At 49.3% G+C, this 21974-nt stretch overlaps 1 protein-coding gene across 1 annotated transcript in view; it reads left to right on the top strand.

Annotated features, from left to right (window-relative positions):
* POLD3 (DNA polymerase delta 3, accessory subunit) overlaps positions 1 to 21974 on the top strand; it is a 176663-nt gene that overhangs the window by 139769 nt on the left and 14920 nt on the right. The window contains exon 10 of the mRNA XM_085623362.1: positions 19992 to 20089. Coding sequence (XP_085479488.1) covers positions 19992 to 20089 — 98 coding nt within the window. The remainder of the gene's footprint in view (positions 1 to 19991; positions 20090 to 21974) is intronic.

Below are 21974 nucleotides of genomic sequence, written 5' to 3'. Positions count from 1 at the left end.
CCCAGGAAACCCTAAGAAGGAACCTCAGTGGTCTACAAGGAACACATTTGTTACGTCCTCACCGAAGCTGACGCCACCAACTAGCTGGAATACCTGGTGTTCAAACTCAGCATTTCTAACACCACTTTTGGGGGGAGCCCTGCCCTACTGATCACAAGGGCCAAGAGCCAAGTTCGGAAACTTGAAGCGGACATTATTGACCCCTTCGTACTCCACTCCAGCTCCTTCATCCTGCTAAGCGACATCATTTTTCAGCTAGAGGACCTCACCAACCCGAACACCACTGACCTCCTTGGCTACCTGAACACATCCACACTCTCACAACTGGTGAAAGACACCACCTATGTCACCAGCCACCTGCTTGACCCCATCTTTACCGACATCCTGGACATCTCAGTTAACAAACCCACCTTTCTCACCTGGACCTACCATTCTCTCGTCAGCTTTGACCTTCATTTCAACCACCATAGAGGAACACCCACCGCAACTGCAACACTGCCTCTGAAGAAATCTGGTCAAGAGAATTACAAAACCACCGCCTGCCTCATCAAGAAGACCTTGCCCGCTCTACTGGCAGCTTCGGTTTCTGGATCACCGTATGTGCAGCCCCCTGGCCCATCTCAAATTCAAGACCAAAGCCAGGACCTAACAAATTGCCTGGCACAAGGATTGCCTTTGATGCACCAAACGCCACTGCGAGCAGATCAAGTGTCATTGGCATCTCGCCTACAACGACAGCAATAAACAAACCTACAGATCAGCCATTTAACATTACCTCCAACAATTGAAAGCCATTGAGTGCTTAACCCTGTTGGAGGACATAGAAAACAGCACAAAGGAACTCTTCCCCATCATAAGGAAATTCACCATGCCCGCTGCCAGCTCCACCACCATCCACCACAAGCTCCACTACCACATCTAAGGAGCTCTGCTGCCAGGCTGCACTTTTCTTTCACAACAAGGTAAGCATTGTCTATGACAACTTTCCACCCCAGTCGACCCCTTTCATCCCAGCAGTCCTCCTCTGAGACAGCTACTTTTCAGTGACCACCACGATGTGGTGATCATCACCCTCATGGAAACTGCCAGTGTCATGGAATCCATCCATTCGGGAGCCCCATTGTACCCTTTCCCACTCTCCACAAGTGAGCTTATGTCCATCTGCACCACACTCACTCTGATCCTCGATGACTCTCTAAGCACGGCTACCTTCCCAAGCCCCTGGAAACAAGCCAACATCTTGCCACTACTGAAAACACCCACTGCATGCTCATCCTCGCCAGCCAGCTACAGACCCATCTCACTGCTTCCCTACCATCAAACGTTTTGGAGATATTAGGGGCGATGATGGGATACCCACCGAAGACTGAACCCTCTATCATAAGTTTGGGTCTTTAACCAGCAGAAATGGCAACATTATCTATGGTGGACAGGGGAATAATAACAAACATGCGATTGGTGGCAGAACAACGCCTGGCACTGCGATGGAGGACTCGAACTGTTCCCTCTATATAGGAATGAACAGGCAAACTATGGGTACTGATAGCCATGGAGAAACTGCAGAGGAGCCTTGCCAAATGGACTACAAATTTGATACACAATGGCAACACCTGATGGACTACCTCTTGGGCAAAGACCTATTATATGACTGTCCCAGATCTTTGAGTTCACTTAGTTTGGTGGCCTAAGAGGAGAATTTCGTTTGCCACCCTTGTCACTGTTGTCGTTCTACAAGTCCAACCAGTGATTCAGATCACAATGGTCTATATTTATTTTGTAATGCTTTGTTATGCCAATCCCAGTCTCAATCCGCCTGCAAAGCTGTTGCATGCTACTTGGTCGGCAAACGAATGCACCAACGTCACAGGCATGGAAGAAGGTATTTGAAGCCACAGAGCAATCCCTTACAGCTTTCGAAACGGGGGAAAGCTCCAATGACATCAGTACAATTTACAATCAGATACTATATACAGGAGCAAGGGTGAGGCTCAGGGGATGACGTGACCTGGACAGGACCCGTATTATGGAAGAAGTAGGACTGGCTGTCAGGTGGCAACACCCCTAATGTCCACCTGGTAATTAGAAAAATAGTTCAGGAAAAAACGGCCGTACCAAAGAAGTTTATGATTTTTTATGGTTTAAATCTTTTTATTAAGTATGCTGCGTTCATAAACAATACGCCCACCTACAACCACCGTCCGGCGGGGAACGAATTTGTACAGAAATAAACTTTATTCAAGAGTAAGATAAAGAGGCAAAAAGAAAGTAAAGAAAAGACTGAGGATGCTAGAGAAGCTGAAGGACAGATAGCCACCCACAGCGTATCGTATGACGCGGAGGTGTCTAGGGCTGTGTGACCTCTGGGCGTGGCGGTGGGTCCATTAAGTGGGTTTAGGGAATCGCAGGACGCGGAGATAGCGAGGGCAGGTAAGCTCTATGAATTCGGAGGATAAGTAGGCCACCGTGGACCCCCTGGTCTTATCAAATTTGGGTAGTGTGTGGTTGATGCCTGCTGTAATCCTCTCCATCCCCACAACCTCCCACATTTTGTGTAGCCAATCTATCTGGTCGGGATGTCGGTCGTGCCCCACTTTGCCAGTAGGACCTGTTTGGCTGCCCTTAGTGCTAAAGTGATCGCCCTACCCCTACAGGACCGAAGAGGATATGTGAGAGGGTTAGGTAGCCCCAGCAGGATGTAACTAGGGAAGCGGGGGGAGTTCCGTCTGGTGTATCTGATCGACTAAAGGCAAAATAGTTTCCCAAAGTGCCCATATCTTAGGGCAATGCCATAAGATGTGAGACAGTGTACCCTCCTCCCAGCAGTAGCGCCAACAGAGATTGCCGCTATGGGTCTTCCATTTAGCGACCCTCACGGGGGTGTAATACCAATAGTGTGCAATTTTTAGGAGCATCTCCTTCCCTGAAGTGCTGCACAAGGATGCCCGGGCCCTGTGAAGGATATCCGCCCACTCTTTAGGGGAGAACTCCCGGTTCAATTCCGCCTCGCACCTACGCTGCGCCTGGGATTTGGCCTGAGTTCCCGCCTTGTTGAGGAAGCCATAAATATCTGACAGAAGGCGTTTATTGGAAGTGCGCGTGATGTACCAAATCTCAAATTTTATGAGGAGCCGACCAGCATGTGGACAGACCTGGGGCTGTGTGACCCAATGGCGCAGCGCCAGATACTGCAAGTGAGCGTCTTTTGGGATCCCATAATGAGCCACGAGTCTGGGGAAATCCAGTATTCCCCACTCGTCGAAGAGGTTGCCTATACGTTTACAGTTTGCCTTTTGCCATTTTAGGTAGGTAGTGCCCACTAAGGCCGGGGGAAAATCCAGATTCCCATTAAAAGGGGTCAAGGGCGAAACGGCTGAGGACAGCTGACACTTCTCTTGGACCCTATCCCATACCTGCATAGTAGCTCGCAGGACTGGGGAGAGATACACACCCAGCGGCCGGTGATGTCTGGGTAGCCAGGGAACTTTCCAGATGTATATCCCGGCAACCCCTCTATCCATGAACACCAATGTTTTTCCGACTCCAGCTGGTACCACTCAACCATCTATCACAGTTTCACCGCCTCATAAGAGATGCGGCATACAGCGGCCGCCCTCGTCTTGCTTCAGATAAGTGAGATGTGGCACCATACGCGGCTTCTTACCCCCCCCTCCCACCCCAGATAAAGCTGTTAATAAGTTGCTGCATACGAGCCAATGTCGTGGGTGGTGGACTTAGGGGGAGCGTCTGCATTATATAAAGTAGGTGGGGTAAAATCGTCATTTTGACAGCGGCAATCTTGCCTAACTAGGAGAGGGCATGCTTTTTCGAACTATTCACTTCGAGGCGCATTTTGTTTAGAGCCTCCGTGTAATTCACCTGCGCTGTCTTTGTGGTGGTAGAGAAAACCCGTAGCCCTAGATAGGTTATATCTGTAGCGGCCCAAGAAAATGGGAAGTGAAGTGATAGCTAGAGCCGATCCACCTCGAGAAGGGTGAGGCTCAAGGCCAGAGTCTTTTTCAAATTAATATTTTAAAGTCTGACGCCGCACTAAAAGCCTCAACCTCTGCTAGCAGAGGGGGAAGAGAGCAACAGTTAAGTTAAGAAAAGGAGCACGTCGTCTGCGTATAAGGAGATGTTATGTTCCTTGCCTCCCATCCGGATCCCAGTGATCAAGGGGAGCTGGCAGACTCTTTGCCACGTCCGATCTGGAAGGAACGCGAAACCACCCCATTAACCCGGATGCGAGCCTGTGGGCCGTGATAGACGCAATTCACCCATCTCCGAAACCTGTCACCGAGTCCAAAGCGACAGAGGACCTGTTGCAAATAAGTCCAGTGCCTTTGCGGCACCCACTGAGAGAAGCAACACCGGGATCTGGGTTTGTTTCGTCTTGTCCAATAAATGGCAGAGTCTGCGAGTCCCATCTCCACAGTTGCGATCCGGGATAAAACCTGACTGGTCGGGATCCACCATGCCCTGCATGTGGGGAGCGAGTCTGGAGGCCAAAATACTAGTGAAAATTTTCAGATCCACGTTGAGCAGGGAAATGGGGCGGTATGAAGCGCACTCGCAAGGGTCCTTTCCCGGCTTAGGAATGACCACTACCTCCGCCATTGACCTCGACGGAGTGTGATCCCCCAGAGGCACTAAAGGTGTTGAACAACCTCGCCAGTAAAGGAGCGAGGTCTGGCGCAAAGATTTTATAGAAGTCGACAGGGAAGCTGTCATCTTCCAGCACCTTGCCAGCCGAAAAGCGCTGGATAGCTCGTAAAACTTAATCGGGGCTAATGTCCGCGTCTAAACTGGCAACGACCGGCGCTACCAGTGGGTTCACTGGTGCCTCTTGCGCATAGTCCCTGGCCACAGCAGGATCCAGGCTATAGGACGACGGCCTCAAATTCGTACGCTATGTCCCCGTCTGTGTGCAAGATCTCCCCCCGTTCAGTCATGATTTCTGCAACCCGACGTGTCGTCGTCTCAGCCCGCAAAGCGTGTGCGAGGAGTCGCCCCGCCTTGTTCCCCCCTTCATAGTAGCGCTGTTTGGTACGGAGTTCGAGGTCCGATGCCCGTAGTTGCTTTCTGGCCTGTGTGAGCAGGCGCAGGGTTTGGACCGCCCCGTTCGGCGTTGTACCCCCTCAAGATCCCAGATTTGGTCCTCCAATTCCCCCTTCTTGGCCTTGCGGTCCTTGTTCAAGCCCGCCGCGATAGCAATACAGCGGCCACGGATGGCTGCCTTCAGAGCATCCCAAAGCATAGTGATCCCAACCGAGTCCACGTCGTTCACCTCCAGGTACGCCTTGATAGTGCCATGCAGTTCAGCAATATTAGCGTTGTACGTGAGTAGTTTGCGGTTTAAGTGCCATGAACTCTGCCGCGGGGCGCCGCCCGGGAGAAGGAGCGTTAAGACGACCGGGGAGTGATCCTAGAGCGCCGCGACCCCAATAGATACGTCCTCGATGGCCGCCGTGACCCTGGGGGAGGTCCAAAAAAGGTCAATACGAGCATACATTTGATGGGCTGCGGAGAAAAAGGTATACTCCCATGCTGTCTGGAATCGATGGCGCCAAGCATTTGTGAGACCCGCCTCCCTCAGTCTCTGAAGCATCATGCCGGAGATCCAGCCCATGTGTCCCATCTGTAGTGTCAACCTATCCTGCTCCGCTTTGGGGACTAGGTTAAAGTCCCCTCCGATGACGAGATCCTCGTCCGGTGACTCCAGAATCAAGCTTATAGCATCTCGTAAGAAGACTTCTTGATGTTCGTTGGGACTATAGACTGAGGCTATCGTATGTACCCTCTTACCCAGTAGCACCCTCAAGGCCAGGAGGTGACCCGTAACCTCCGTGGGAGTGTCCACCACTTTCCCCTGAAAATGCGTGGCCAGAAGAATCGTCACACCAGCCCTCTTTCCCGCCCCTGACGAGAAATATTGTCTATCAAACCAAGGGGATCGAAGCTGCTTCCAGTCCGCCCGCATGAGGTGGGTCTCCTGTAGGAGGCAAATATCACACTTAGCATCCCTCAACAAGGCTAGGAGCGCGCGCCTTTTCACTGGAGAATTAAGGCCCCGCACATTGAAGCTCATAATAACTACTTTAAGACGTGTCTTAAGAAGGGAAAGGGGGCTCCATCGCGCATTGGGCGCATCTTTTGCAAAAGGAACCAGCCACTTCCAGGTACCCACTCTCCTCCCCCACTGGTCCAGCCTCAAGGTCCCAGTGCCAGCCCCCCCCCCCCCCTTCCCCCCAGCCGCAAGATCTCTACAGAGTGGACTTCTAGTGTAATAGGACAGCCCCATCATGCGCCAAGGGGGGGTTGGGTAGGGCCTCACAGTAGGCAACCAGAGCAGCCCAGCAAAAGAGAAACAAATAATGCACACCGCATACCTCCCCCCATGTACACATCCGGACCGCCCTCCCACCCAAAAGAGCACCATCCTCCTCAGCACCACCCGCCTCCCCTAGCTGCAAAAGGCGGATATTCACCCTACCTGCCCATGGAATGGTGTCATTTCGCACAAGCAGCATAAGATCCGCAACTCGCTCGTGGGCGGAGAAGAGAGAAAGAAGAAAGCTGAGAAAAAGAGAGAAGGAAGTAAAGGGAAAGTGAACAAAAGGAAACGTCAAAGTCCTCTTCCAACGATAACGTAGCGCACCAACGTGCAGGGGTCCATGAGTCCGACAGTCGGTCATCACCACTCCAAAGGTGGGGTTCCCCTCCCCCAGGAAAGTCGTGGCCGGCCGCAGCTCCTTACACCTCTGGAGGATGAGGGGCGAGAGATCCTGGTACACCCCCACCTGGAGGCCCTCTAACTCCACCGTTGGGTGGTCACGTGTAGCAGCCATAATGACCTCCTTCTGCATTTAGGAGTGGAGGCAGGTCAGGGTATCCTGCGACTGGCCCGGACTCGAGACAGGGCGCCCGGCGGGGTGGGTGCGGTCCAGCTTGATCTCTTGGTCCTTCAGGGCCGGTGCCATGTGCTTAAAGAGGCTGAGAACCCAGTCTTCGAGCTTGCCACAGTCTGCCCAGAGTGGTACGCCTTTCATGCGGATGTTGGATCGCCTCGAACGGTTCTCCAAGTCTTCCATCTTAAGGTAGAGCTCCTCCTGCTGTTCCCGGAGGGTGATGAGTTCTCTGGATTGTTCAGCAAGTTCTTTGTCCCGCCTGTCCCCATTATGCTCCAGAGTGTCCACTCTATCCCCTACTTCGCCGAGATCTGCTCCGAGTTGCTTAATGTCGGCAGCCAGGTCTTGTCGCAGCACACCGAAGAGCTGCTCCATGAACTCCTTCGCGACAGGCTGAACAGCGTGGTCGGCGGCCGGGTCCATCGTGGGAGCGCCGGGTTGTGACCCATGGGAGTCAGTGCTGAGCCCCCCAGTCCTCTTCCCTCCCGGCTTCTGAAGGAGGTCCTTGATAGAAGATTCCTTACTTGGGAGGTCCTTTTTGCCTCGTTGGATGGCCAAACCCGGCAGTGCACTGTCAGGGGATCAATGCTTCCCCTACAGCTGTCAAGTCCTGTACCAGAGGGTGTCGCTGAGCCCCTGGGGACATTGGCTCTCGTTCAAGACGACCAGAACAGGGGACGGTCGGGCCTGCTGTCACAACCAGGTCCTAAGCTTGCCACCTGGTAGTCCGGGCGGTAGTGGGACCAACCACGGGGGCCCGCCTGAGGATGCAGAGGGCCTATTCACTCCCCACTCTTCACTGTCGGCGTGGGGGCGCCACATGGTCAAGGCTTCAGCGAGCGCCACGTACCGGCCAGACGACCCTCTGTGACACCGGCTCTCCACACTACAGGCTGCATGGCGCTGCGGTCCCACCCGGTGCGTCAGCTCCCCAGCATCAAGCGCTACCTCCACGCAAGCTTGTAAAAGAACTACAGGAGCATAAACCCATAAACCTAGTTGAGATTAGGGTAAGTGAGTAAAAAGCAAACAGAGATCTCAACCGGTCTCATTCAAAGGCAATTATACATGCATGTCTATAACATTGCAAGCACAGAAAGGAAGACTCTCGAACAATAAATTTTTTAACAAAAACAATTATGTATTAAATACAATTCATACAAAAGGACAGGGGTAAGGGTATTGTACCGATCATCAAAGGAAGAAGATCCCAATTCGTGTGGATCGAAACGCCGTCGACTTGTCAGCGTAATTGATGACAACATCCTGTCATATGGTTCTATAAAAAATGGATTATATTCAACTTTATTGTTTAAATTGAGACTAGACCCACCGACTGTATTATATTGTATATATTCACCTGCACTTCACTTTGCGCCGTCCCCTTGCTGACCTCACTTTGTCACTTGTGTCGCTGTCTTTATGTGTCACGTACACTTCCCAGCACCAAGTACAACTTCGGATTGTGTTTAGCTAATTGATTCTGCGTGCAGTGCTGATATAACTGTAACCTTCTTCCTTTGATGATTGGTCCAATACCCTTACCCCTGTCCTTTTGTATGAATTGTATTTAATACATAATTGTTTTTGTTAAAAAATTTATTGTTCGAGAGTCTTCCTTTCTGTGCTTGCAATGTTATAGACATGCATGTATAATTGCCTTTGAATGAGACCGGTTGAGATCTCTGTTTGCTTTTTACCTCCACGCAAGGCCTCACCTCCAATCCGTGGGCCCTCTCTTCACTTGGGCCTACTTGGGGAGGCAACGGGAAGATGAATTTGCCTCAGTAGCTAAGGCCACCCCGGTCTTCAGACGACCCTTCCGACGTGGGGCAGGTCAACCACGGGGCCTCCCAGGGCAGCGCTCCGTGTCTCCCCGCGCCGAAACGGTATGGCCGGTGCGTGGTTCGCGCCTCAGTGGATGCAGCCACCTCTGAAATGTCTTCGCCGATCAGCCCCCTGCGGCTGCCCAAAAATCAGATAATACACCCCCGGGGAGAGGGCCGCATGAAACACCCAGGATGCAGCCTCTGCTGAAATGTCCACGCCGATCAGCCCCCTGCTGCTGCCCAGAAATCAGAAGATACACCCCTGGGGGAGAGGGATACATGAAACACCCAGACCTCGCTCTCACCTCTGGGGGGGATCCTGCTGCTCCGCACCGCACCCTCGCGGGCAGTGACCACAGCCAACTGGAGCGTCCAATGTTTGGGGGCTTCCTCCTCGGGGCCGGTACCTCCGGATGGGTGGGGGTCGCCACTACTCCTCAGGTATTGCACCGCCAGCAAGGGCGCGGGCTCTGCGCCCCTCCCCCTTCGACGATCATGCTGGTGCGGCCTACATGTCTCGCCGCCTACAGGCCCTTTGCACTGCGGCGGCTGTCCAGCACCACAATCCGCCCTCCACTTTAGATGCACAGACGCCGCTCGCGTTGCGGGTGGCCAGGGACCACGATCCTGCAAGTTACCGGTCCCAAAGCCGCCTGCGGATTCACATTCCCGGTCTTGGCGAGTGGAGCCCTTGAAGAACGGTGCTACTCCGCCGCCATCTTGGCCACGCCCCCGTTTGATTTTTTAAGGAATAAATGTCCAAAAATGTCTATAGAATCTGTGTCTTTAATTGGCTGTTATTGAGAGCATCAGGGTTAGAAATTGATGTAACAATAAACAGCAGACCCGTGTTTCACCCCAAGTGGCTGGCACGCCTAGGGCTTTCTCAAGGCAAGCTGTCAACAAGCATTTACAATGCAATAGGTCTCGCATTTGCGAGAGTTTCATCTATTGGCATTGTAAATGACAATGCCTTTTATTTATCTGTTTTAATAACTAACACATAAAAAAAGGCATTGTCATTTACAATGATAATAGATCAAACTCTTGTAAATGCAAGACCTATTTTATTTCAAAGAAGTGGCCACCAATGTCCAGAGCTGCTTGGGAAGTGAAAGCGCACAAGGTTGTCAATTAAACTTGAAGAAACAGAAATACAAACACATGGAGTGATAGGTCAGAGGGCCTTTAACAGCCATTAGTGCTCATTCCCCATGATATTGTTATCATGAGAGCCTCCAACATCAAACAATTGTAACAACAAGAGCATTAATAACAAATGGGTAAAATTACCCCACTCTATGTCATAAGGATATTGAAAGTCACCAAAGAGTTTAGGACCATTTAGATGAATGGGGCTGCAGGTGGGATTCCTGTAACTATGTGCATGCCCTTGTGCCATGTATATGGCATAACATGTATAGGAATATGTGGAAACACAGTCAGGGAGTGGGTTAAAGGTCACAGATCTCCTGAGGGTCTTGAAAGATAAGGTAGGGAGAGGGTAGGATGCCTGACTTCTTGTAATGCAGTCTTCACAACTCAACATACAATAGACTAGCAATGTCGTCGTTTAATTACAGAAGAATAGTGATGTCACAACTGCAATGTAAAAAGAAAGTTAAAGGCAAGCGTTATTACAAGCTTCCCTATCTGACAAGAATAATACATGTAAAGAAGTGGTATAATACTCCCTCTGAGTATCTGTGTGCTTTTACAAAAAAACACTCATTCAAATTTATCAACATTGGCATGATAAAATCCTGAGTCAGTTTATGTGAGATTGAAACCTACAGGTTGGTTCAAGGCTGTTGTGTACCAATGCGTGTGTTTAAGAATAAGATAACACCGCTCTTTTCTACTCTGTTACTGTCAACTAACCAATAATGCGATCAACACATTGACATGATACAACGCCATCTGTTTCGTAAGAATCAGCATCGAAATGTCTTTAGCAGGATTCAAGTACCGCACGTCAGTGGCTCGGCCTCAACTGTTCCTCGAGTGAGGCAGAACTTCTGGATTTAACAAGCTGATAAGGAAGTAGTTTAACTAATTGCCCCCAGAGTAAGATTTCAACTACTTTGGCTGTCCTCTGTGATTTACAAGATCAAGGATGTGTGGGAACCTACATAATAAGTAGACAAACAAGGCTCTCTTGCTGCACTGGTGGTGTTTTCAGAAATTCATAGTTTACTGGATTCATCCATGGTTCTCAAACTTGTTTCTCCAACAGATTTCAAAACGGTAGAAACATAAAAATGAAAACTGCGAACAGTGGTGACTTTTTTTCCTGCCTGTTACTACAAACTGGGAAGATTGTATTCTTTACATAGAAAACCATGTATGAATGATGCCATTATCGAACAAAACATGCACCCTTTTTTGCAGTGCACTTTTCACACTGTCTCAAAGTCCTCTTGGATACGTCACAATCCTGAAGTATTTTTATTATCCCCAACACGTGGGAATCACCATACCTACTGACCTGAATATAAGCTCGGGTAATTAAATTGTGAAGGCTAAAACCCGAACTGACTGCAATGTCAACAAAAGGCTCCGCCCTGAGGGGTTAACATGCCCATCAGGCGGGCAGCTACAGCCAAATTTGGGGGGGGGGGGGAATGAAAAAGAAGATTTCGGGGGGGTGGGGGGGGCTAGGTCTTCCAGCCATAGGCAGAGTGGCTGTAAGAAGGGGTGAAAACACAACAAAACCCTCATTAACGAGTAAATGGTCCTTTAAAGACCTGTGAAGTACTCGGGTCCGGCTGCAATTAGACGGACGCCAGCCCGCGAGGCTGTCTCAGCCGGGCTGACACACATGACAGGGGGACAGGGGGGGGCTGAAACCCGGTGAGCCCAATGGGTGTTGCGCGCCTTATGCCCATCAAATTTATTAAGAGGCAGCAGTAAAATGGCTTCCAAATTCAAAGTAAAGATTGCTACAGTTCTTCTAAAGATCATAAATTCTGTTATGCAAAACTCTGAATGTGGGTCTTGCCCACACACTCCTGGATGTACAGTGTAAAATGAAGGATCCCAATTAAAGCTGTGGAGCTCTTGACGGTCTCTAGCTATGTTGCACCATTCTCCTTACCTATAAATCCGCAAACCAAACTCTCATGCTTTCCCACACTTCTTCAACCAGGAATCAACCCTTGCATTTTATATTTGCAGTCCTAGGTTTTTGCATTGCAGCTGGAACAGGGAAACCGCTTCTAGTGTGTTTGAAAAACATCATTGATACAACATATAGTAATCAGGAGTCTTCCCAAACACACTGCACTTTCGAGCACGAGATTTGCGGATTCTCTCTTGCAGGGTAATAATGGCTGCAATCCATAGGCACCCAGGACCTTTTCCTACTGTAAGTACGTGGAATGGGCAGGGTTATATTTCAGGTATCATCGCGCGCAAGCGGACAAGGTTAAGCGAAAGAGACATAGTTAATTAACAAAATGGCGCTATAAAGAATGTTTTTCGCGGAATGGACAATTTAGGCATAACGCGGGAAACATATCTTGCAGGGTTCAAGCCGAGACCAAGTGTTACGAAACCGAATGAATACTGATCACCGCGCTCCGGCCTTCCTGCAACTCCTTCGATTTATCTGTTGGCAAGCAATTTTCCCGGTACTCTAAATAATCTCGGAGAAACAAGCTGATGTTCGGGGAGGACATAAAATTACTCCGGTGAGATTAAAAATCCGTACAACGCCAATATGTCACCGTAATAAATGCGGCAGGCTCGAATTTGCAATATACCAAGGAAATGGCCAGGTGAGCAATTGGTCACGGTGGGATTGATAACTAGTGAGCTGCGAGGGACGCTGTATGCAGGATGAAAATAACAGCGACCCCCTGACCCTTGATAGTAAAACCGGGCGAAATGAGGATTCGAGAAAAAGGAAAATTGTGCCCTGCGGTGCGCCGTACCTGAGAGAAGGAGCTCCATGTTGCTGTTCATGAGCGTGGCATTTACTCTTCCGTTGGAGGCGTTGAAATTAGTACTCGTCAAGGTCATTGGCTGCTTCCTCCCTTTAAAGTTGTAAGATCCTTTCCAGATATAATTTTGGGCAAAAACATCATCTGGAACTAAGGAGATAAGAAACTCATGTTAACCGTACTGGCTGCGAGACAGTGTGAAGTTAAGTACTATAAAATGTGGGAAAATTGCAGAATACAGACACATTCGTAAAATTATACAGTTTTGAAAGCAGAACTTGAGGAGAACAAAAGAAAACAAGCGTTGGCCGCAATATGTGGTGGGGGAGGGGGAGAAGCGGGAGTTGTGTGTGCGCGTGCGTCATCGTGATCGCGATCGCTCTGAAAGCGAAAGTGATCGCGATGACGCACGAGTTTTCAAAGTGCTGCTGGCGGCCGGCTGCTCGCGTGCACAATCGCGTGAACGCAAGCGTTAGGCCAGCCAGCAGCACTTTGAAAATCCCACATACAAAATGTCTGTTCGAGCCAGCGCAAGCGCTGGGGCTCAGCGAGACCTAAAAAGGAACAGAGTTCCAGTCGTAGCATTAATCTCAAATGAAAGTCTCTGCAGTCGCTCTTTTCCTTTCATTTATTCCTTTAAAAAATCATAAACGTCTTTCCTGAACTACTTTTCCAATTTGCAATCGGGCACTGGCCATAGGTGGTATGATCTCTGTGGGTTCACTGCTTTACTTTCGATGAAGTGCTAAATCCAAGTCAAGACAACCTTGCCTTGCGGCTGTTGTTTTTGCTCCCTCGATGCAGTCATTGGACTGTGGGTGGTGACGGTGCCTCCTGACACGTGGACCGCCCTCTTGCCTCGTGCGGTCCTCGGTCGGTGCGCCCCCACGTTTCCCATAATTGCTGGTTGAGGGAGTTGCAGGCTGACTGCCGGGCGTGGAGTGGGCTGCGAAGTGGTGAAATGGGGCCCAGCCTTGTGGTCTAAGAGCCCGGGGGATAGAAGTTCCCAGCACACACCTACTGTCGCATGTCCAATACTCATAGGGCAAACTGATTAGCACTGCCAGTGGTTTTTATTTTCAGAACAGGCTCGCGGGTGCGTGTTCTAGTCCGTATTTAAATATAACAAGACAGATGCAGAAGAAAGATGGACTCTAGTCAACAGTGAAACGTAATCATTTGTCTTTCGAAAGAAATGTTAGTGTTGCGTGCATTTATATAGTGCTGCGTTTACTTTGATAGTGCTTTAATGAATGGAAGAATAGTGTGAAGAACTGCGTGCTAGGATAACGTCACAGATATGTAGTTTTTCTGCTGCGTGTGACCCCTGCATGCAAATGTTTTGGTTTCAGCTCACGGAAACCTTCAACCAGCCTCGTTTATAAATATGAAGTGATTTGTTAGGGTGTTGCAGCTGGCAGTCTGTCCCTTGAAGGCAATGTGGAAGGGATTCTGATTTTTAAAAGACCTGCTAAAGCAGCGTCTTTTATGCATCTACCAGCCCAGATGTAATAGTATTTGTGATATTGTGATTTAAAAAATATATATATTATATCCCCCTTGCCACAGACTGGAGGCACTGAATAACGTGGCTGTTACCCAAGTCACCTACCTCATTCACTTACCAGCATCTCGGCGTGCGCATTCATTTGGCAGAGCGTAACACTGAACCCAACAAAAGATGACGCCTTTGGCTCTAGCCCTAGTGGCTGACATTAACGTCAGGGCCCAGCAGTGGTGAAGGACTGGCAGTGCCAGCTCCAGTTAGGAGGTGCCATACCTTGCAGCAGCCGCCCTTTCATGCTGCGTTTGTGTGATTTGAGGCAGGCGCACAGCTGACAGTGTTGCCAGATCTTTAGACCCGTCGCAAGCCCAAAGCCGCTCAAATATAAGCCCAATCAGACCAGTTTCAGCCCAAAAACCAGCCCAAATTAGCAAGTCTCCAATTATGCACAAATTGTCATCAGAAACAATTTTAACGACAAATATACATTCTATTCAATATACAGATGGTGGGAGGGTGTTAACTGGGCACCTGCCTTAATGCTATTAATTTTTAAGACCAGTTCTCACTGTGACATCTAAGAGCCCCTGCAGATCCACTCTGCCTATTGCTCAAAGATTCAGCCCCCCCCCCCCCCCCCCCCACTCCCTGAAATCAGCTCCAGTTCGAGCGGCAAACAGTGTGCGTCAGTGCGCGCCTTGGCATCAGCAACGTGGTGAAGCACGGAGTGTCAGATCCATGCCAGGACAGTGGTAAACAGACGCACTCGGTGCTGCCAGCAGGTGCGTGCGAGGTTGGGTGGCCCCTGCACGACCGTTTTCGAAGCTGGGCTGGCCTACGAACAACCGATGTGGTCCGTTTTGGTTTGGGTGTTAAAACACTCTCTTTACCTACATCAACTTCCTGGCATCACTCAATATTCATCACTTCCTACAAATGCACGCGCCCTTAATTCCCTGCCCCAATCTTCACTCTGTCTATTGCTTAAAGATTCAGCCCCCCCTCGAAATTTTTTCTTACACCCCCCCTCCCCCCAAAACTTGGCTCTAGTTGCGCCTCTGACTCACTCACCTGAGGTCGGGCGTCGAAGTCCGGACTCAGCAACTGCGGGCGCCGCCGGGCGGCCTGCTGCTGTGCTGCGTGACTCCAGGCTGTGCTGTCGACTGGTGGTGGGCTCACTGTCACTGGGCTGGCTAGCCAGCGCTGCGCAGAGAGCGCTGCCTGCAAGCACCGCCCGCCGCCGCCTGCTAACTGTGGCCTGGGTGACCAGTGGACCACAGTGGGCGGCAGCAGCAGTGACACCACGTGCGTCCGACTCCTCATGACGACGATGATGATCAGGCGTCCACCGTTGAGCCGAGCGCCGCGCCGAAAGAAAGCTCAAATTAATCTCACACGTTTTCTGCACTGCAACTGGCAAGACAATCCAATTATTGTCTTGTCAGTTGCTGTACAGTCTCTTACTGGGTATGAATCTCTCCTTTGAGCGCAACATTCTTTGCAGGGTTTATTGGTCCTGCTTATTTAAGTATTGCAATAAAGAATGATAATTGTTGTTTTGATAAAAAAAAAATCCACATGGTACGAAGGTTAATTATTGCCTCACATTTCCAAGCATAACAGTTTTTTCTTAAAATATTAGACTTAAAAAGCATTGTGTTCAGTCTCAGTTATTGCTCAGTTTTACTCCATGTCTGAGAGTTCATAAATTGGACAGTCACACCCATTAGGCGTGAATCTCAAACCTTGGAATAGGGTCACTTTGAGACCCATGTGGAGGTCAGTCTCAAATTTTGCAGCAGTCTCACAAATAGATATCTGTCAAGTAGCTCCTATATCATGATTACTTTCGGTCAGTCCTAGTTTTCGGCCAGCAGCACTAAACACGCTGAAATTAGTAGTTTGATTTTAATGAACAGTTATGGAACTACAAATCCAAGCATTCTTTTTAATTATGGCTGCAAAACAATGCTATACAGCAACTGATGGGAACGCCATTTGCCAACAATCTCACTCTGCAGGGCCTACCACCGTATTACCTAGGTGGTAGTATGAGGTGCGATGTGTCACACATATGTATCGCGATTTAACTGTTCCAACTGTAAATAATGTTCCACAACCTTCAAATTTCTCAAGTAGGGGAGAGCCAAATGTGTTTTCTCTTAGGGACTACTGTTAAACTCAAATAGAGCTCAACCAAGCAATGCCCGTCTGGCTCTTTTATAAGAAAGAAAACGTTAAACGTAAGACAGCTGAGCACTGTCCTATTCAAAAGAGTGCTTTTCCTTTTGGAATGTTTCTACAGAACCTAGAGATCAAAGCAGTGACGGAACATATCCGTCTAAGCTTTGATGCACTTCGCAGGTGTTTCCTTGAAGCGTAGGTACCCGCGGAGAAACTTTGTGGGGGCTCCAAAAACGTTTGGATTAGTGTCCTACGGCTATATTGATATTGCCTCCAAAAATGTTACTGTCACTCAGTGCAATGCTATAAAAGTATGTAATTAATTGCCACGCTATTGAAATAAAAAATTCTCCTTAATATTAAAGAATCTTCATAATATCTCTTCATGTCAATAGTTTCCCGAGTAACATGTTAACTCTTTGGAAGGTTCGACTCGTGATCTGGCTCTTTGGACCAAGCCAGAATCCTGGCCTGACTCTGGCTCGATCCTCTTTGAAATTGCCAGATCGCCCACCTCGACTCTCGCGTGAGCCCTTAAACATCGAGATCAGACATGATTACGGAAAAACGAATCAAAGAAGCTTTAACGAATGTAAAAGCATACAGAAAGTGCGCTACGCTACAATGTCCGACACCTATCACAGGAGCAGGTGTCGTACATAACATGTTCATTCGTAAAATATGATGACGGTACAAATGTATTGGGAACTCCGAAATGCGCCCTATGTGTCCCAGTAATATTTTAAGCCACCCGAAGCGAAGACCCTCCCGCCAGCTCCAACACTCACCCACACTATGCCCAGAGGATTCCGGTGCTCACACCTCTCTGCTCCCAACATGCGCTTCGAGTTCAGAGCGTCACGTCACTCAGTCCCAGCATTATATGAGAACCGCAGGGGCTGGCCAAAAAATGATACCCAGGGCCGTCATTGGTAGCGTTTTCACGCGCTACAGGATTGACGGCCCTGGGGGACCCCCACATTGGCCCGCAGTGCCCGCACACACACAAGTTGACGCAACAACAAAGCTAGGTGCCCCCTCTGGGTGGTGCGTGAGGCGGTGCAGCGCGCATGTGCAAAATAAGAGTAAGTGCACCTACTGTACAAAACGTAACAAGTTAGCGTTCTGCACAACATCACGTGCTTCGTCATGGTCATGATGCATGCCTGCTGGCTGGCTGGCTGCTGCTCTAGGGTGGGCGGGGTCATCATGTGCGCACAGGCAGGCCCAGGATCTGACCTCCAATGAGTGGCAGTCTCTTAGCGCGCGCTGCACTCTCATTTGCCACTGACAGTGACTACCCCCATAACGCTACGGACTCCTCGTGGTCGGCGCCCGCCCAGGCCAGTAAAATTGCGCACACCCTTTTAATTCTAGCCCAAAAAGTAGCCCCCCGCCAGGCATGGGTTTTTCCCGCACAACTGGGGAAAACAGTCACCCAATTGTGCGGGAAATAGCCCAATCTGGCAACACTGACAGCTGATGACGCAGGTGTTTACGCTGCCAGCCGCCAGCGCCTCTCGCGCCTGGACGTGTTTTGGTCTGTAGAAAGGGGAAACACCCATCTCCCCAGGGTTTGACTGGGATTAAAAATCGGCCTGGGCGCGCCAAAAAAAGTGGCCCACATTTGCATATTTCCTTTCCGCAACAAACACTGCTTCGGTGAAATTGCACGGATTAGTTCACACTGGTGAAACACACCTGAAAACAAGTGAGGCCACTTCTGCTCAGGCCCCCTGACCCTGCTCAGCACGCACACATTAATTGGCCGGCCCAGCGAGAGAAAGAGAGTGACACCTCTGCCTGTTGATAAAAGGGAGGTAATGGACTCCCATCTGCCTCCAGAAAGGCCGCTCAGAGCCCCGCTGGCAGTATCCGAACAACGCAGAAACCACCCTAATCGGCCCCCCCAGACAGCTCATAAAAGCAACCCACAGCTGGAACTGGACACCGGCTCCTTGGGCATTGCCCGAGTGCCTACGTTACCAATCTAACTCTGCGTCTCCCCCCAGCAATGATGAGGGTGGCTCTCTCCCCTTTTACCAGGCTATGAGCTGAACGGCAGTGATGGCATTGGATTGTGTGGCACCACTCAATCCGTACAGATGGTGTTTTTCTTGAGAAGCAGTAAAGGGGACACAGCTTTCATTACAAATACTACTAGTCTGGCGATACGGATTAGCAAAAATTTTTGTATGGAAATAAATTCACAGTCTATCAGGATTGTCCTTTCTCATTTTTATTTACGAAAAATCTCTGATCATAAGAATCCATGTGAAAATCTGCCAATGCATTTTAGCCTCTTGTCCTCTCATTCGTGTACCGATTTGTTGTGTATGCATACACTTGGGTATGCTCAGTTCACCTCTCAGGCAGCACGATCTTACCCATTAGCTCAGCGGTTCCTCACCGGTTTTCTTATGTGGTCTCCCATTGAATCTCTACCGGAAGCCGGAGACCCTGGCCTAAGCAATTTATATAATTTGAACTTCTAAGCAATATTAAGAACTAAAGAAACAAGCATGCTTCAAACAAATGCACAAATTAACATATTTAATTCTCAAAAAAACTATACAGAAATCGCAATTTTTATTTCAATAGAAAGGTTGAAGCTTTTCAAAATGTGGTTTTATTTCTAAAAGACGAAGCAATATGCCACAGTATAGGACCTTCTGTTGTACCTAATATGCTTACTGTGATTTTCGGTGTATGTTATACAAGTAACCACTAATGGCCAAAATATAGCAATGTTAGTAGTTTTGAACAATTGAATGAATATCAAAGTAACAGTTGACATGTCGATCTCCTTGTTCTTCAGAAAAATATTGTGTTGATCGTTTTGACAGAACTCAACAGTAACCTCTAACCAAGGTCTATTTGAATGTTTCCTTTGGTCTAAAATGTAGACACTGTGGGGCCTATTACGATGTCGGGTAGACCGACACTGTTTCGGTGTGAGAACCGACCGAACATAGGTCGGCGGTTCCACACCCGCTATTACGATGTGACCGCAGAAACTCCCATTTCTCTATGGGAGTTTGTACTGCGGTCGGACACCGGCCACAGTACAACCTCCCATTGAGAAATGAAAGTTTCTGTGAATACCTGCACCTCACGGTGCCTGCCACACAGGGGCAGGAATTTACAGGGGGTGCATCATAGGTGGCCTCCAACCGGAAGCCGCTGATGGATGGGAGCCGTGCTAGGGGCCCCCTAAGTTGCTTTCCAACAGGCTTTCAATGTCTGAAAGCCCGACATGGAAAACCTGTCTGAAACTGACATCATAATCCCGACGGCGTAAACACCGTCCTATGGGGGTTATGAGCATCCTCCGACTGGCCGACGTGCTCCTTGAGCCCTACTGAAGCCAGACGGAATGACCAGCTAGTATAAACTCCGACCGCCTTTTTTGTAATTAGGCGGTCAGGTTTAAATGAAGGATGTCGGTCGGAAAGCCTCCGACCTGTGGTCGGAGGCTTTCCGACTGACGTCCTAATTGGCCCCTGTGTGTCTATCTGAAATCATGTGTTTGCTCAGCTGTTGTGCTACACTTTCATCCTAATCTGAATCATCTTTAATCTGGCTCATGTAATTACGTGTTCAACCTTTCCCTGTTTTGTGGTAGATGCTCCCGCTTCACCTGTAGCCATGGAAGAACAACTCCAGTCATCATCACCGCCTGAGCCTGCAGTGAAAACAGAGCCAGAGTCCCAGCCTGCTGAGGTAAGAAATGTAGAGAAAACAAGGGAGAATGTATTTTATCCATTAAAACTTGGAGGATGTTTTAAATAGTAGAAAGCTAAAATAAAGCATTATTTTTAGATTAAAAATCCTTTCAGTGTCCCATCTAAATCAGGAATATAGACATGAACTCTGTGCGAAACCCCATTGCACATATCTTTACATTACAAATGGTCATACACAGTCCTCGAAAAACAAAAAATATATCCTAAAAATATTAGCAGACCTGCAGGTCTAGTGACTTGAATAAGCTACTCGACCAAACTGTAATGTACTCTACAAGTTCAGCGTTTGTGCTGTATAAAAAAACTCTTTTGTTTGATTTTACAGACTAAACTTTTGCTCCATGTATAATTAGATTCTGATGGATACTTCTGCCTGTGGATTCCTCACCTTATGAATACCCCCTGCGCCAGCATTCCGCTGAAATTCTTTCCTAGCTCTCCCACGTCGACGAGGACGTCCTAATGCTACGGCTCTGCTCGCGGCTCCGCATGACGTCACCAGAGCCATAAAAGGACCTCGTCGGCATGATGACGTCAGTTCCCTTTTTCCGCGCCGTCGACACATAACGGTTTTTCTAGGGGCTCTCCATTTTCTTTGGAGAAAACTTTGTATCCTCGAGTATTTCCAATGGCAACTTCTAGCAAGACTGGGTTTAAGCCCTGCAGGGAGTGCAGCAGTCACATGTCAATCACTGACCCGCATGAAGATTGTCTTTGGTGCTTATCGTTGGATCACGATGTCGAATAATACCGAAGCTGCAGGAAAATGAATCCAAAGGCCATTAAGGAGCGCAAGGCTAAGCTGTTTATGGCCAAAGCCAAAAAGGAGAAGAGGGGTCATAAAAGAGCCACGTCGTCGTCTTCTCATACTTCGAAATCGAAAAAACATAAGAAGTCTAGGAGGAGACATGGCTCTCGGCACCGTTCGTCGAAGGTCAGGGCTACGAAGTCGAGGTCACCTTCTCCAGCTAAGCGACTTCGAAGAAAGGACTTTTTCTCCTTCTCTGACTCCATCGCCACGGGTGACGCTGGTTCCATCTCCGGTTCCGAGGTCGCCGGCGTCGAAGGGCTCTTTGTCGCATGAAGGATCTCCGGCTCCTGCTATGTCGCCGACGCCCAGGGAGTCGTCTCCAAACTGTGTGGCTTCACCTGTGCGGGCGCCGTCCCCGGCTCCTCAGGCTCCAGTTCAGCCTCAGGTGGTTCCGCTTCAGGAAGGTACGGATCCATATCCTCCTTTTCCTGTTCCTGGATCAGACACAACGCATTTTATAAATGGAATGTTTGGCATGTTTGCCAGGGCCTCTACTCCATCTGGTGCGGCTTTGGGCCCGTAGCTCCTTTGGCCTTTAACTTGGGTGTTTCTCACCACTATCCTCAAGCACCCTTTATGCCAATCTTGCCGTCGACTCCGGCTTGGCATTTCCCGGCGCCGAGATCTTCCACTCCGGCTCCGCGGACTCCATTGGCTGTCGAGTCGGCGCCTCCTCGAATTCGATCGACGCCGAGGTTTGAAGCTGAGGCTCCGCCATCGAAGCCGTTGATGCCCTCCCCGGCGCCGCGCATGGCGCCGCTGATTCTTAAACAGCGCTCTAGGGGGGAGGCGCAGAAACTCCTTGAGGAGGAGGAATATGCACAGGATCAGGAGGAAGGAGAAATTGATGAGTCTGTGGACGAGTTTGAGGGCTTACAAGTGGCCAGTGGGTTGGATACTTCTCCTGAATATGATCTTTCTTCCCCAAAGGCTGTAGTGTTACAAGACATTGCTCCTTATCACGTGGTGATAAGGAAGGCAGCTGATCTGCTTGATCTGCAACTTCCTTCAAAGGAGGTAAAATCTAATATCCTTACGGAGGTTCTTAATG

This window comes from Triturus cristatus, chromosome 8 (assembly GCF_964204655.1).
Source record: "Triturus cristatus chromosome 8, aTriCri1.1, whole genome shotgun sequence".
Classification (NCBI taxonomy): domain Eukaryota; kingdom Metazoa; phylum Chordata; class Amphibia; order Caudata; family Salamandridae; genus Triturus; species Triturus cristatus.
This window is presented reverse-complemented; position numbering and strand designations above follow the sequence as displayed.